General features: G+C 37.7%; 1 protein-coding gene across 2 annotated transcripts in view; it reads left to right on the top strand.

The window, feature by feature from the left end:
* Window positions 1-16,490, top strand: part of CPSF3 (cleavage and polyadenylation specific factor 3) — a 41,426-nt gene that overhangs the window by 3,215 nt on the left and 21,721 nt on the right. Inside the window, exons 2-10 of one of the 2 annotated variants that reach the window (XM_014866767.3) lie at window positions 1,467-1,530; window positions 2,932-3,029; window positions 3,700-3,828; window positions 5,553-5,730; window positions 7,225-7,314; window positions 9,216-9,366; window positions 12,062-12,237; window positions 13,767-13,925; window positions 14,897-15,043. In XM_014866767.3, the coding sequence (XP_014722253.1) occupies window positions 1,467-1,530; window positions 2,932-3,029; window positions 3,700-3,828; window positions 5,553-5,730; window positions 7,225-7,314; window positions 9,216-9,366; window positions 12,062-12,237; window positions 13,767-13,925; window positions 14,897-15,043 (1,192 nt within the window). The remainder of the gene's footprint in view (window positions 1-1,466; window positions 1,531-2,931; window positions 3,030-3,699; window positions 3,829-5,552; window positions 5,731-7,224; window positions 7,315-9,215; window positions 9,367-12,061; window positions 12,238-13,766; window positions 13,926-14,896; window positions 15,044-16,490) is intronic. The other variant, XM_044771930.2, reaches the window with a different exon arrangement.

Raw genomic sequence — 16,490 nt, 5'->3', positions numbered from 1 at the left:
GAGCTGCTTTGCAAGGACAGTTTCAGAAGAGTGGCTGGGAAAAGCCAGATTGCAGTGAACTGAGCGAGTGGAAGTGAGGAAATAGAGGCAGAGAGTGTACACAGCTCTTCTAGGAAGCAGGCTGGGAAATGGAATAAAGTGGGAGCTAAATGAGGTTAGAATTAAGGGGTTTTAATTTTGGAATGAGAATAACTGCAGCATGTTTAAATTCTAGTGGTAAAGAGAGGATGGCGAGGGAAATGTCAATGATATAGCAGTGTTCAGTTCCTCAGAAGGAGGGAATGTATAGAGTGTAGAACCATGGTGAAAAGATTTGCTTTAGACAGAATGAGAGTCTGTTCTCCTTTTACAGGAGAAATGGAAGGAGAAAAGATGTGGGTGGGCTGGTAAGTGAAATTGAGGAAATTGGCAAATGAACTGTGTAATTTTTTGATGCAGAGAAGGCCCATGCCCCAAGTGAAGAAGAGGATAGAGGGCTGGAAAATTTAGGAAAAGGGAGAAAGTTTGAAATAGTTGCTATGGAAACTATAAGAGAAAACTGAGCTAGGGACACTTAAGGGGGTACGTAGAGGGCCAATTAAAGTGAAAAGGCCAGGAATTCATGGTAGCGCCATGGCTGATTTTCTTTGTCGCCTTCCTGCTTGGAGGTAGGACCTCGGTTTGAGGATAGATGTCTCATATGTATCTTCTAGTAGACTGAGTTCCTTGAGGTCAGGGTCCTAGTATTAGGCATTTCCATGGGCTCAGCACTTAATCCAGTGCTTGGCAAATAAAAGCTGCTTAATGTTGCGTGAGTGAGCGACTCAACCTAGAGTAGGTGGGGAAAGGCAGCAAAGGAGGTGAGGGATTTGAAAACCAGGTGAGGTTTTGCTTAAAGTGTTGTGATCATTGGAAATTAGGGCTGTTTTATTCATTTAAGAAGAAAGGAAAATTGTTGAAGGTACTTGGTATCAAATATACGAAACAACAGAAGGAAGAAGGGAAAGGGACTGAGGTTCACAGAAATGAGTAAGATGTCTACTTAAATTTAAGCTATTTGGCAAATGCATATAGGACCTTAAAGAAAATGAAAGAATTTTGAAGTGCTTATGGGTCTATACTTCAGCGCTAATTCTAAAAGTATTATTGAATACTCTGTATCACTGCTGGCTTGTATTTTGAGTACGGCATAATTAACCCTAACGTTCGGAAGACTGAATTTAACCTTTGGGCTTCTCGGATTTGTACCACCTTCTCTCAGTTTTAACAACTGAAAAATCCCTGAACTCCCGAAGGTCACTTTTCATCTTTTCTCACATTAACACTCTTCTTCCCAATCTTTATAATTTTGTGGAAGTCTCATCGGCCTCAAGTGAGTTGCTGTCATCAAATGGGGCATAGTTTAAGTTGTAAAAAAGTTTGAATTTATTGGGCATGATTTTGGTTGTTTTTTAATCATTTTTGTTTCTCCCCTTAAATGTTTACAGTGGAGCTGGACAAGAAGTAGGAAGATCATGTATTATTCTGGAATTCAAAGGAAGAAAAATAATGGTAATTATTATTTTGTAGTCAGGTTAACAGGATGACTCTGTCTGTTTTGGGTGTTAGGTTTTTTCTAGTACACTAGTTATCTATTTAGCTCCCAGGAAAATGTCGTTGTTTTTATATATAAACTATGCTGTATAATGTAAATGTGAAAAACTAATACACACTTCTACTTAGTGATCTGACAAAACTGAGAAGATAGAGACCAAGATTGTAAAATTGTCGAGCAGAGCAGATCTCCTGCACTCTTGCTCTTCAGAGTCCCTCTTCCAGTCTTGGAGGGTCTGGATACCCAACTGCCCCAATCACACTGGAGGCCCCCAAGGAACTGGCTGCCCGAACACGCACCAAGCTCCAGCCGCCCCAGTGCAGCATGTGCTGTAGCTGCAGCTGGTTTGCAGCTTAGATGCCTAAGTTAGCAGTAGGGCCCCTGACCTTGGGGAAGGCAGACTGCTCCTTTAAGCCCCTTTCCTTATCTGAAAGATGGAATGATGAGAAGAGATGGTTTCTATGGTCCTCGTTAGAAAGGCAGTTCAGTGGCTCATCATGTTCCTTTGGTTCCACCTCTCTGTTTCTCCCAATCTTAAAAGAACAGGAATATGCCAGACATAGTTGTCTTTTTAGTCATTTGTTATATTAATTTGGTAGTAACATCCGAAAAATGAGTATATAACTCATTGATGACTGACTCTTAAGAATTTATTCATGGGGCTGGCCCCATGGCTGAGTGGCTGAGTTCCCACACTCCACTTTGGCAGCCTAGGGTTTCGCTGGTTCAGATCCTGGGTGCGGACATGGCACCACTCATCAAGCTATGCTGAGGCAGCATCCCACATAGCAGAGCCAGAAGGACCTACAACTAGAATGTACAACTATGTACCGGGAGGCTTTGGGGAGAAGAAGAAAAAAAAGCAGCAGCAGCTTGGCAATAGATGTTAGCTCAGGTGCCAATCTTAAAAAAAAAAAAAATAGAATTTATTCCTTAATGCCTTAAAATACTTATACTGCCCTGATCAGGGAAACTTCCCAGTTCTAATCACTGTCTCCTCGTAATAGTTAGATCTGGTAGTAGTAAATCTATAAACTCTTTAAATGCTCACCATCTTCTGATATCAAAGTTTTTGAAAAAGAGTTTGTTCATTGTTAGAGTGACTACAAAAAGTGCCTGGGAAGAAGATGTCTTGTATTTTGTGTCCTGTGACCCTAAGTGTCAGCTATATTTTATACTCGTTGGGGAAGTTAGAATTGGTAATGGCATATTTGCCACATTTAATAAGAATTGCATTCCAAATGCTAGTGTATAGAGTCCTTGATTCTGTATGTTATGAATCAGTCATAAATGTTGTCTATTTATTGGATGAATTTAATAAAATGTGTAGGAGATTGTGATCTTCTTTTCTCTTTCAGTTGGACTGTGGGATCCACCCTGGGCTAGAAGGAATGGATGCTCTTCCTTATATCGATTTAATTGACCCAGCTGAGATTGATCTCCTGCTAATCAGTCAGTAAGTTTTTTTCTTTATGAACAACACTGTTTTTCAAGGACTTTTACTATAAGGATCATTTCTTTACAAGATTTTAAAATTCTGGTGTTTGGAAACAGTAGTTTCTACCAGAAAGCATATTGCAGACATCGAAGTCTAAGACAGCACTCCATGTTGTCATCACAGGTTAGAGAAGTTTATTATGAAAAACTTACTTTCCTACCACTCAAGTAAGTGAGAAGGAGACAGCACATGCCTTGGATCACTGTAAAACTTGAGACCAGGAAAGTCCTTTCCCAGAATATCTCCTTGGGGTCACTGTCTTATCACGTTCCATAGGAATTTCATTTAAAAGCAGTGACGCGTTCCAACTTTATATCACTGAAGTGCTTGCTGTAATTCCTGCTGCAGAGAGTAGGCTTGGGTGTGCTCTTCCATCTCTAACGATCAGTGGTAAAGTATTTCGATGTTTAAAAAATACTTTTCCTGTCTTTTTCTTACACTAGAACTGGATGCGTTATTCCTTCCGTCTGCACACACCTACCCTTGGTGTTTTCAAAGTATCAGTTTGCACTTGTTACATAGAACTTGTTACAGTAGTTTTCATTACATCTAGTATGCATACAGTATACATATAGTATCCATCAGGATTCTATTTTAAGAATTGACAGAATCTCTGTTTCTTTTTAAGTTTCCATTTGGATCACTGTGGAGCTTTGCCCTGGTTTCTACAGAAGACAAGTTTCAAAGGAAGAACATTTATGACTCATGCCACAAAAGCTATTTATAGATGGCTTCTTTCAGATTATGTCAAAGTTAGGTAAATTACATGGATTTGATTCTACGTAATACATACGGTTCAAGATATGGATTATTTTGCATTTTGAAATAAGATACTCTCTTTTTATTCTGAAGGATATCAATAATTTAGTCATTCGGTAACAATTCATCAGCACCTTCTTGGCCTTCAAGTCTTTATGTAGTTTTTACGTATTTTTAAATCTTTATAATGTAGGTAAGTTGTAAGGTATGATAACAATATTTTATAAGTAGAATTTCATAATTTTGTTAAAATTTAAGACCAAGTGCATTATACAGTGGTATATAATGAAATCTTATTTTAGATTATGTGGTCAAAGTAAACTAACTATCTTAAATGAAAAAGTTCCCTGGGGAAGTTTTTTCCAGTTGCAAGAGGAAGATCTCCTTTATCAGAAAGTTTGGAGCATTTTTGTAATATCTACAGCACAAATTATTAGCATTCAAAAGTTTACTATTAAATGTATATATTCTAAGGGTAGCTAAGATGCAATTTGTTATTCTTCATATATAAATGCAAAAGAATGCAAGAGTTATCCTTAGTAATAATTATACTAGTTAACACTAAATAATGCTTACCACAGCCAGGCACAGTTCTCAGTTCTTAACATATGTTAACTCATTTACTCTTCATAGCAAGCTAAGGTTTTAGGTTCCATTATGAATCCCATTTTATAGATCATGAAACTGAGGCACAGAGAGGTTAGCTAATTTGCCTGTGAGGGTCATGGCAAGAGACAAAGCTGGAATTTGGATCCAAGTAGTCTGGTTTCGGACTCTGTGTCCTTAACCACTAGTCTCTTTTGCTTTTTTGGAAGTATATTAGCATAATTTTCAGGAGAAAACTTATGCTATACTTTGTAGAGAAATCTTTTCACATCCCTTGGTTCAATGTATGTGAGTGAGTTTATCTCTCAAGAGTATTGGGACAGGAAAAAAGGTTGAGAAATAGTTTCCTAAAGAGGACTTTGCCTTAATTTACTGTGTGCTCTGCTTAAAATCATGCTTTGTAGCTGTACACACTAAACAGTTTTATTGTAATTGCAGGGTAAAAAGATAAACAAAATGGGGGCTGGCCCCGTGGCCGAGTGGTTAAGTTCGCGCGCTCCGCTGCAGGCGGCCCAGTGTTTCGTTGGTTCGAATCCTGGGCGCGGACATGGCACTGCTCGTCAGATCACGCTGAGGCAGTGTCCCACATGCCACAACTAGAAGAACCCACAACGAAGAATACACAACTATGTACTGGGGGGCTTTGGGGAGAAAAAGGAAAAAATAAAATCTTAATTAAAAAAAAAGATAAACAAAATGTTCGAGAGATTCTAAATAGTGTAATCCATACAATATAATTTTAAGAAATAGCGTTGTGGGGGCCAGCCCCATGGCCAAGTAGTTAAGTTTGCGCGCTCCGCTTTGGCAGCCCAGGGTTTCACCAGTTCAGGTCCTGGGCACAGACATGGCACTGCTCATCAGGCCATGCTGAGGTGGCATCCCACATAGCACAACCACAGGCACTCACAACTAGATTATACGACCTATGTACTAGGGGGGCTTTGGGGAGAATAATTAAAAAAAAAAAGATTGGCAACAGTTGTTAGCTCAGGTGCTAATCTTTAAAAACAAAAAAGAACGTTGGGGATATATCATCCACAGACAGTTTCCTTGCATTCAAAGAGTTTTTAAAAAGCTTACCCTTAATTCTCTTTGTTGGCATCTTTACAAATTTAGCAATATATCAGCAGATGACATGCTGTATACTGAGACAGATTTGGAAGAGAGCATGGACAAAATTGAAACCATCAACTTTCACGAAGTTAAGGAAGTTGCAGGAATCAAGTTTTGGTGTTACCACGCGGGCCACGTCCTGGGAGCTGCCATGTTCATGATTGAGATCGCAGGCGTGAAGGTACGCTCCAGCCCTGGCAGTTTCCTCCCTGCGAGAAGTCAGTGCAGAGCCTTGTGCCACCAAGTAGTACTAAGGAAAATTCCGGAAGACTTGCAGGGTGTCAAAACACTGAAACATCAGATAAAATTCAGTTGATGCTTTTCCTTTTCAATATCATAGTTCATACCTCCATTATAATACTTTTTAGGTGAAGGTTGAGAAAAGAGAAAAGAAGTATCTCAAAAGAGTGAAGTTCCCTCACACTGTTAGGGGATTAATCCCTTTTCAGTGCTGTTTAGAAAACTGATTAGGGAAGAGCTTTCTTTGTGGCTGTGTCTATTTAACGTTCAAACCCGATTATGTGGCATTCATGTCCTCTTGATGCTTTAGAATCCACATGTAAGCCCCCAAAGAGGGTGGACTGCACCAGTGAAGAGGGCTAATCAGGAAGGTCTTAGACGTCCTTGATGAAAAAGACTAGTGGACGTCTTGAGAAACTTGTGAAAACACGGGTGGCCTAGTAGGTTTCAGGACTGACTCTAGAGCAGCAGTTCTTCATTCTGGCTGCACTTTAGAATCGCTTAGGGAGCTTTTTAAAAATACTGATTGATTCAGAATCTCAGGGTGTAGCCTTCACCTTTTCTTTTCAAGTTTTCTAGGTGATTCTTATGTGCGGTCAGAGTTGAAAACCAACACTCTAGTGTAATATTGTCCTAAATTTTTAGTGACTGCTCATATATTTGAGGTGTTTTTTTGTTTTTTTGTTTTTTTTGAGGAAGATTAGCCCTGAGCTAACTGCTGCCAATCCTCCTCTCCTCTTTTTGCTGAGGAGGACTGGCCCTGAGCTAACATCTGTGCCCATCTTCCTCTACTCTATATGTGGGACGCCTACCACAGCATGGCTTGCCAAGCAGTGCCATGTCCGCACCCAGGATTCGAACCAGCGAACCTCGGGCTGCCAAAGTGGAGCGTGCGCACTTAACTGCTGCACAACCGGGCCAGCCCCATAGTCGAGATTTTTACACATTGAGTTGTACTCTGTATTGCCAAATCATTTATTCTTGCTCTTTGCTCAAAGGCACAAAAAAATAAGCAGAAAATAGCACAAATGCAGGTCTAAATTCCCTTTGAAATTTGATGCACGCCCTCCTATGATTTTGTCTTCCATTTTAGATGGTTTTCCCATATAGCTCAGTAGATCTCTTTCCTCATCATGCCGTTTTTCTCTAAGATGTTTGGAGCACTTCTTAAGTTTATTAATATACAGGTTATCTTTGTGGAATGATTGTGGGAGTATATGATTCCCACTGGTTAGAATGATAATTGAAACACTGGATCGTTTATGAGTGAACTACGTTACACATTTGAAGTTAGACACAAGCAGTACATCTAAATTTCATCAGTTGTAGGCTATTTTTTTAATTGAACTTCGCTTTAAGATTTTATGATCTAAGTTTATTCACTAGTAAAATGAAGCCTTCCAGAATCCTAACTTTCTAGCTTTTTCTTTCACAGCTTTTGTACACAGGTGATTTCTCAAGACAAGAAGATAGACACTTGATGGCAGCCGAAATTCCTAATATTAAACCTGATATTCTTATCATTGTAAGTATTCATGCACTGTATTGTAATCAGTGTAATTGAAGCAGAATTTTTTCTAGTGGGAAAAAATACGTGATCTCATTTTCATAGTATGTTACCGGATATAAATGTATCTGTGTTTAGTGTACAAATTAATTTTTCTGGCTTCTCTTTGTGATGCAGCTCCACTTTCTTGCTGTTAAATGTATTCACTCTTGTCTAATATCAGAGATGATATGTTATCTCCTAAAGATTTTTGTCTGGGTGAATTACCCCAAATTCGGAGAACATCTTAGGGGTTGTGTAGAAATGGTGTGGCCCACTGCCTTTGCCATGGGACTATCTCTTGGCTCGTAGCACCTGCTGAATTTATATGTGTATGTCCTGTCTGCCTGCTAGATTGCAAGTCCTAGAGAATAAAAAAAAGTTAACTGTCCAGAAGCTCTGTGCACGGGGAGGTTGGTGAGGAGCAAATTAATAAATGTGTGTTGAGACAGTGAGGTCAGGGATTGGGAGAGAAACCTTTGGGGCCTATGGTATATGTCAGAATATCAGTGGGGGGGTGAGCAAGATAGCTGAAAGGGATTAGGGGGTATAAATGTACAAACTTCCGGTTATAAACTAAACAAGTCATGGGGATGAAATATACAGTATAGAGAATATAGTCAACAATATTGTAATAACTTAGGATGGTGACAGATGGTAAATAGACTTGTCATGGTGATCATTTTGTAACGTTTATAAATATCGAATCACTGTGATATACACCTGAAATGAGTAGGATATTGTATGTTAATTATACTTCAATTAAAGGGAAAAAGGAATATCAAGTATGTTTAGTTCAAGGTGGAAGAGATGTCTGTTTCTCCCTCACCATCTACAGAATCCCCCGACTGCCCAAGTATGAGGGACCAAGGCATATTGCTGTCCATAAACAACAAGTTGTGAGTCAATTCAGTTTGGCTCAGCTTGTGGTATACCCAGCATATAAACTGACGTTAATTTAAAGGAAGTTTTTTTTTAACTCTCAGAAAAAAATAGTTGTTTTCATTATATCTAATACTTTAGAGCAATACTTCTCTAACTTTAATGTGCTTATGAATCACTTGGTGATATTGTTAAAAACAGATTCTGATTCAGAATGCCTGGGCTGGGGCCTGAGATTCAGCATGTCTAATAAGCTCCCAGGGATGCCAGTACTGCTGGTCAGCAGACCACACATAGTAAGGTTTAGGGGATATTCTTAAATAGAACTATAAGAAACAATATCTGTTTCTTTTTTTGCTTGCTTGCTTTTTTTTTTTTTTTTTTTGGTGAGGAAGATTGGCCCTGAGCTAACATCTGTTGCCAATCTTCCTCTTTTTTTTTTCTCCCCAAAGCCCCAGTGCATAGTTGTATATCCTACTTGTAAGTCCTTCTAGTTCTTCTATGTGGGATGCCCCACAGCATGGCTTGATGAGTGGTGTGTAGGTCCACGCCCAGGATTGGAACTGGCGAACCCCAGGCCACCAGATCAGAGCGTGCAAAGTTAACCACTATGCCACCAGGCCAGCCCCAATATCTGTTTCTGATTTATAAACTTTGACTTATCAGAGGTGGGAGAAATAACCTTTTTCCAACCCACAAAAAGCAAAATGGTTTTGGAAAAAAAAAGACATAGCAAAATTATCTTGAGAAAGGAAGATACATTTTTGGACTTATTTCCTAATTCTGTTTTCTGAAAAGTTCTTACTACTTAGCCAGATCTGAATTCTCACATTTTTACTTGTTCTGCTTTCCAATTAGTATTATAACAATATACGTTCAAGTAAATAGCTTGCTAATGGAGAGATGAATCACTTTGCTTCTGTGTTTCACGGATGTTTACCTTTTGTGTTCTTGGGAAATCATCAGTCTTGGTCTCATACTTCTAACGTGTTGTTTAGGAATCTACTTACGGGACCCATATCCACGAGAAGCGTGAAGAGCGAGAAGCAAGATTCTGTAACACGGTTCACGATATTGTGAACAGAGGGGGCAGAGGTCTCATTCCTGTCTTCGCTCTTGGCAGGGCTCAGGAGCTGCTCTTGATTTTAGGTATGCCTGTTCCTTTCCACTTGGGAGACTGTCAATATCTTGGAGTGCCATGACATCAAGATGATTGTATGAGCGTGGGTAGATATTCTGCCCTTCTGGTCTTCAGTTTTTGCATTTAAAAATAGGGATTTGGTGCCAGGAAGAGCCCAGAGAGACAGCGACTGTCATGCACTGGTACTAGGAATATAAATGGCATGTTTTTCTAGTTGCCTTCAGCATTAGAAGTCTTAAAAATATGCTACCCTTTGACCCAGCAGTTCTACTTCTGGTAAATAAATGAGATGCATAGAAAATTTTGTCAGTAAGAGTATTCATCATTTCAGTATTTTTAAAGAAATATCATGTCAGTAAATATATTGTAGGAAAAAAATCATGTTATAGATGAGTAATTACATATTTTCACATAGTATATTAAGAGGGCCAAAAAAGTAGGGTTCAAAACAGTGTGTACTCTGATCCTACTTAGGTAAAAAAATACACAAATGACTGGAAAGATATTAAATCTGAATAATGAGAAAGTAGATGATTTCTTTTTTCATTTTCTGCTTTTCTCTGTTTTCCAAATACTTTAATGAGCATGTATAACTTTTTGTAATGAGAGGAACAGTGAGTGTCACTTTTTGCATATATTTGTATTTAATGATCCCTTTTAACTCAAACATTCCATGATTCTTTTTAGGGAATGCACTCTTAAAGAATAAATGATAGGTGCCTTGTATGTATATAGCTGAAATGTGAAGAACTAGAAATGGTTGCGTCTTCAGCTCTTACAGTCACTTCTTCCATCTCTGTGATGATAAGGATAAAATATCCCTGTTACACTGAAAAGGAAAAGGGAAGAGAGGATAAATGACAGATCAAAAGCAAATCTGTAAGAGAGGCAGGACTTAGTAGAAGCTAAATTTTATAATTCCTAATCCAGTCTAGTTTTCTCTTGGTCCTTTTTTCTAACTGTGAGTCAAATTTGTCTTTAGAAGTCTTGAAATGAAAAGTATCCATAACAAAGTAATCTGAAGAACAGAGGAAATTAGGAAGGTGAAACCATGTTGTCACCGTCAAATTGGCTTGCCAGATTTAGCAGATAAAAATACAAGACAGTTAAATTTTATTTTCAGATAAGTAATGAGTAATATTTTAGCATAAGTGTATCAAATATTTAATATATATTCTTATACTAGTAATCTTTTATTTGTCTGAAATTCAAATTTCACTGGGCACTTGGTATTTTTCTCTGGAAACTCTACCATCAAAGCATATTATGATTCCTTTTATGAACAGGATTGCTCTGTGTAATTGGTTACTCGTTTTCCTTTAAATTCTCCCTGGACAGCTATTAGAATCACTGGTTTTAAATCTCATCTATGATCTAGCCATATGACCTTGGGCAAGTTATTCAACTTTTTAAAAATATTTAAAATTTATTCATAAGAACACACAAAAAATAGGAGACTGATGTGATCATGGGATATAATATACTCTGCAGGGTGTCTGAGAAATTGTAAGAGTATATATGAAAACTTTGACACCATTAAAAATTTTAATTACATCTAAAAAAATACAAACAGATAAACCAGAGAGCAAAGCAGGAAATATATTTGTAACATGCATGACAGGAAAAGTCCCTGTTCTCATTTGGAGTTTTCAATTATAAATCAAGTAGAAAAATAACATTCCCATGCTATTCAACCTTTTTTTACCCTCGGTTTTGTAATCTGTAAGATGGAGATAAATCTTCCTAAGGTTGTTTTGAAAATTAGAAGTAATAAATATAAATTGCATACTAGGCATTTAATACGTTTCCTAAATGCAGGTGTACCTAGTAGAATCAATGTCTTTTGGCAATACTACCTTTATAATATTTTAGGATTTAATGAGATTTTTCCCTAAAAATAAGCCTTCCTTTGAAGGTAGATTGCCCACTCTTTTCATTAATTATCAGAAACTGTTTGGTTAGCAGTTTTTAAAAAATATAGTCACAGTGTAATGTGACTATTTATACTTTTTTTTAAGTGTTCAAAATTTGTTTTAACTCATTTGGTAGTCCTGTTTTGTACTTAGCAAAGTCTAATTACAAAAAGTCTAATTTCAGTAAGTCTTTTGAAATATTAACACATTTTTATTTAAAACCACAGAATATACTGTCTCTCTAGGATACTAAGTTCCGGTCTATTATTCAGTGGAAACTTCTACCAGATTGTTTTTAAAGCCTTCACATCTCGGGAGTGTGATCACAACATTCTTTTCAGGTCATGCATTAGTATTTAGAAATAAGTTTTGGTTTTATAAGTTTAAGTTAGTAAGGACCAGGCTAATTTTCTTTAAAATACAGTTATTTGTTTTTTGTTTGTTTGTTTTTTAAAGATTTTATTTTTCCTTTTTCTCCTAAAGCCCCCTGGTACATAATTGTATATTTTAGTTGTGGGTCCTTCTAGTTGTGGCGTGTGGGACACCGCCTCAGCGTGGCTTGATGAGTGGTGCCACGTCCACCCCCAGGACTTGAACTGGCAAAACCCTGGGCCGCCGAAGCAGAGTGCGCAAACTCAACCACTTGGCCACAGGGCTGGCCCCCAGTTATATGTTTTAATTTATTTCATGGTTGTCTGGATTTTTAAAAATTAATTGTATGTATCATTTATTATTTGAACTATTTACCGCACATAGCAAAACAATATTGTTTCTTGTAAAATCTCTCTAGATGAGTACTGGCAGAATCACCCAGAACTCCACGATATTCCAATATACTATGCGTCATCTTTGGCCAAGAAGTGTATGGCAGTCTATCAGACATATGTAAATGCCATGAATGACAAAATCCGCAAACAGATCAACATCAACAATCCCTTTGTTTTCAAACATATTAGTAACCTTAAGGTGAGTGCTTGTGGAAGAAAGGAGAAGGTCGGATAAAACACAAAGAAGTCGTCAGTAGTAGGAGATGCCCGTTGCTGCTTCTGTGGCTAAATCCTTTTTTTTTGTTTTTTGTTTTTTGGTTTTTTTTAAAGATTTTATTTTTTCCTTTTTCTCCCCAAAGTCCCCTGATACATAGTTGTATATTCTTCATTGTGGGTCCTTCTAGTTGTGGCACATGGGACTCCGCCTCAGCGTGGCTCGATGAGCAGTGCCATGTCCGCGACCAGGACTCGAACCAACCAAACACTGAGCTGCCTGCAGCGGAGTGTGAGAACTTAACCACTCTGCCACAGGGCCAGCCCCTGTGGCTAAATCCTTCTTGCCAAAGTCTTTCTTACCTTTTCTCTAGCAGGCATCACTTTTCTGAAGGGAATCAAAAATTTAGCATTCTTTTTTACTTAAACTTCGCAACTTGTTCCAAGTATACTTTCTCAGTGTTTACTATTGCTAAATAAGTTGGATCTCTTTTGTCATAAAAATAAAAAGTCCTGCTGAGAAAAATATGTTGTATTACATATTGTTTTCTTATTCTTGTGCAAACCTAATCATCTTTTTGATTAGCACTGTAAATTCCGTATATGAAAATTTGTATATGTTTACTTTTCTAGAGCATTCAATAAAATCTGATTTTCTTTAATTAAAAAAATACGTTTCTTTCAAACTAATGCTCTAATCTTAATAAAATGATGCCCCAAATAATTCAAGTTATAAATATTCTTCCAATTTTAAATAGGCTCTGTTGGTAAAGTTTGTTTTTGGTTTTTTTTTGGTGAGGAAGATTCACCCTGAGCTAACATCTGTTACCAGTCTGCCTCTTTTTTTGCTTGAGGAAGATTTGCCCTGATCTAACATCTGTGCCAGTCTTTCTCTATTTTGTATGAGGAATGCCTGTGCAGCATGGCTGTTGGGTGGAGTAGGTCCGCACCTGGGAACTGAACTCTCAAACCTGAGCCATCAAAGTGGAGCATGCGGAACTTTAACCAGTGGGCCATGGGGCTGGCCCCCTATAGTATTATTTTTTAAGTTAATTACTTAGGAATTAGAGCCAAGTTTTCCCTAGAAACAAGGTTAAACTTTTTGGTTAGATTTCTAGGCCCGCTCAAAATATTCATCAAGTATGCAAAGCCACTGTGAGTCTTTGGGGAAATTCTTTCAGAGTTCTATCTTGGGTGGAATAGAAACCCATTTGACTCTTCCTTTTACTTTCTGCCTTCCTGCTAGCCACTGAAAATGGTCCTAAAGGCATGTTTAGCTACCGGTAGAACGTTTTGAGGGTCAGTGTGAACTTTCTCCTTTTTATCACTTTGTTTTCCTTTCATTCCTAGCCTAACTTGTTTAGGAACTTGGAGGTTGGACTTAAAATGTTTACTAGTCTTCTCAAGCCCTTTCAGTTGGGTAATTAATCTTTTTTCCTAACTCTTTCTTATTTAAAAATGCTTTGTCAAGCCCTGGTATTTAACTTGCTTTTACCATTTCTTTTTCTCTCTCAGAGCATGGATCATTTTGATGACATTGGTCCCAGCGTGGTAATGGCCTCCCCAGGCATGATGCAGAGTGGCTTATCCAGAGAGCTCTTTGAAAGCTGGTGTACTGATAAGAGGAACGGTGTCATTATAGCAGGGTACTGTGTAGAAGGGACACTTGCCAAGGTGAGTGGTAGTCTTAGACCATTGCGTTATTCCTGATCAAACCTGCAGAGGTGGTAAGATCCTCACAGGTCTTTCTGTTGAAGTAGTTCTGTAAATAATACAGGTTTTGATTTTTCAAAACAAGGTTGGAAATATGTAGCTGGAGGTGTTTGTAAGGTTGAGGAATTAATGCAGACACTCACTGGTATAACAAGACCCCCAGGCGATTGGTAGGCATGTTAAAGTTTGAGAAGCGCTCATCTGGTTGCAGTTAAAAAAATGGAAAGGAGTCTGAGACAAACACGTGGATACCCTCATCCGATGCAGAAGAGGTTTACTAATACGTATTCCTGTGAAAAGCTGTAGATGTGTTGGGTTGATTGATTGGATGATGTTTACTCTGAGGGTGTAGACTTTGTAGAAAATGCGTGCAGAACTTTAGAGGCAATTTCTGAACGCCGACCCGTCACGTTCTTCTCTCTTCTTGCCTATAACGTCTATTTTGTCTTTTAAAATACATTATGATTCCCCATTTTGATCATTTTTATTACTTTACCTTATCCTGTAAGTCATTTAGACAGTGTTGGCTTTGTACTTAAATAGTTTTCCGGAGTCGAACTCCATTTGTCCTTTATACACATCCTCCTATCTGGAAAGTGACTTGTTAAAGCAGGAGACTAGCTGGGAACACAAGTGTATTGCATTCTGGAAATGCAAGTATTGTATTCTTTCTAATCATAAGAGTTATAATTTTCACTTCCAGCACTCCAAATACATTGAATTTTAGTTAATCTGTTACTTTCCTGATTAAATGTTTGCTTGATCAAGAAAATAAATATCTGATATTTACTAAGTCAGTAGTGTTAGAATGACTTTTGTGCTAAAGGTCCTAAATTTAACATAAGAGTTTATGGCTCATGAAAAAGTAGAAAATGTTCCTTTTCTAATTGGATAATTTGTTTTGTTTTTTAATTTTTCTTTGTTTTTAACAGCATATCATGTCTGAACCGGAAGAAATCACTACCATGTCTGGACAGAAGTTACCACTGAAAATGTCGGTTGATTACATTTCTTTCTCTGCTCACACAGATTACCAGCAAACCAGTGAATTTATTCGTGCTTTGAAACCGCCTCATGTGGTTAGTCTATGCATTTGATTTATCGCATTAAAGGGGAAAAAAAACACACCCAGGAAACTTTGTGGCGGCTGGTCCTCAAATCGAACACCTCCTTCCGATGATGTTGCCCTTTAAACAGAGTGCTTGCACTTGCATTGAATCTGACTTGTTTGGCTCCCCTTTGAGTTAGGCAAGCTGTGCTTTAATTTTCCAGTGTTCTTTCTGTTATTTTCTGCTGCCTCATCATTAACTTAAGAGCACAGGCTTTACAATGTGACTCCTTGTTTTGAATCTCACCTCCATCCCTTACTTGCTGTGTAACCCTAGGCAAGTTACTTACCTTTCTGAACCTCATTTGTAAATAGGGATAATAGTACCTCATTAAGGCTAGTTATTGTGAGGACTAAATGAGAGAACATATATCTAAAGCACGTAATACAGTGCCTGGCATGTAGTAAATGCTTAGTAATGAGGAAAGAGGAGAAAGACAAGTCATATAAGAGTAAAAAATTAAAGATGTAAATAGATATGAAGTATGTTACATAGCTCCTTACTAATATGATTTGTTTATATTTTTAATTTTCATGTAATTATGAATTAATGAGTTATATTTTGGTGGGAGTAGAGAGAAGGGTAGGCTAAAAAAACAAGTATTTTTAATTAGAGGAACACTTGTGGGACACATGTCTTTAGAAAACAGCTGAAGTACTCTTTCTGAATGTATTGAAAAGTGATTTAGAGGAAATGGCCTTTTGTTAAATTTTTTTGGTACATATTTTTTATTGTGGTTAAAATATAAAATTTGCAATTTTAACCATTTTTAAGTGTACAGTTCAGTGGCATTAATTATATTCAGTGTTGTGCAACCATCACCACTATCATTTCCAAAAGTTTTTCATCTCCCCAAACAGAAACTGTACCCATTAAGCAATAATTCCCCATTCCCTCCTGCCCCCAGCCTCTGGTAACTTCTAATTTACTTTCTATGAATTTGCCTATTCTAGATATTTCATGTAAGTGAAATCATACAGTAATTAACATATGTTTTCAAGGTTCATCTATGTTGTAGGATGTAACAGAATTCCATTCCTTTTTATGGCTGAATAATATTTCATTGTATGTATGTACCACATTTTGTTTGTTCATCTGTTGATGGACACTTGGGTTGTTGCCACCTTTTGGCTATTGTGAATAATGCCCGAGTGAACATTAGCATATAAGGATCTGTTTGAGTCCCTGTTTTCATTTCAGTTCTTTGGGGTATATAACTGAGAGTGGAATTGCTGGATCATTTGATAATTCAGTGTTTAACTTTTTGAGGAATCACCAAAGTGTTTTCCATAGGAGCCACACTATTTTACCTTCCCGCCCAGCAGTGCACAAGGGTTCCAATTTCTCCATATCCTTGCAAACACTTGTTCTTTTCCTTTTTTAATTATAGCCACCTACTAAGTGTGAAGTGGTATCA

This window comes from Equus asinus, chromosome 6 (assembly GCF_041296235.1).
Source record: "Equus asinus isolate D_3611 breed Donkey chromosome 6, EquAss-T2T_v2, whole genome shotgun sequence".
NCBI lineage: Eukaryota > Metazoa > Chordata > Mammalia > Perissodactyla > Equidae > Equus > Equus asinus.
Note: the sequence above shows the minus strand (reverse complement) of the source record. Positions and strands in the feature narration are given on the sequence as shown.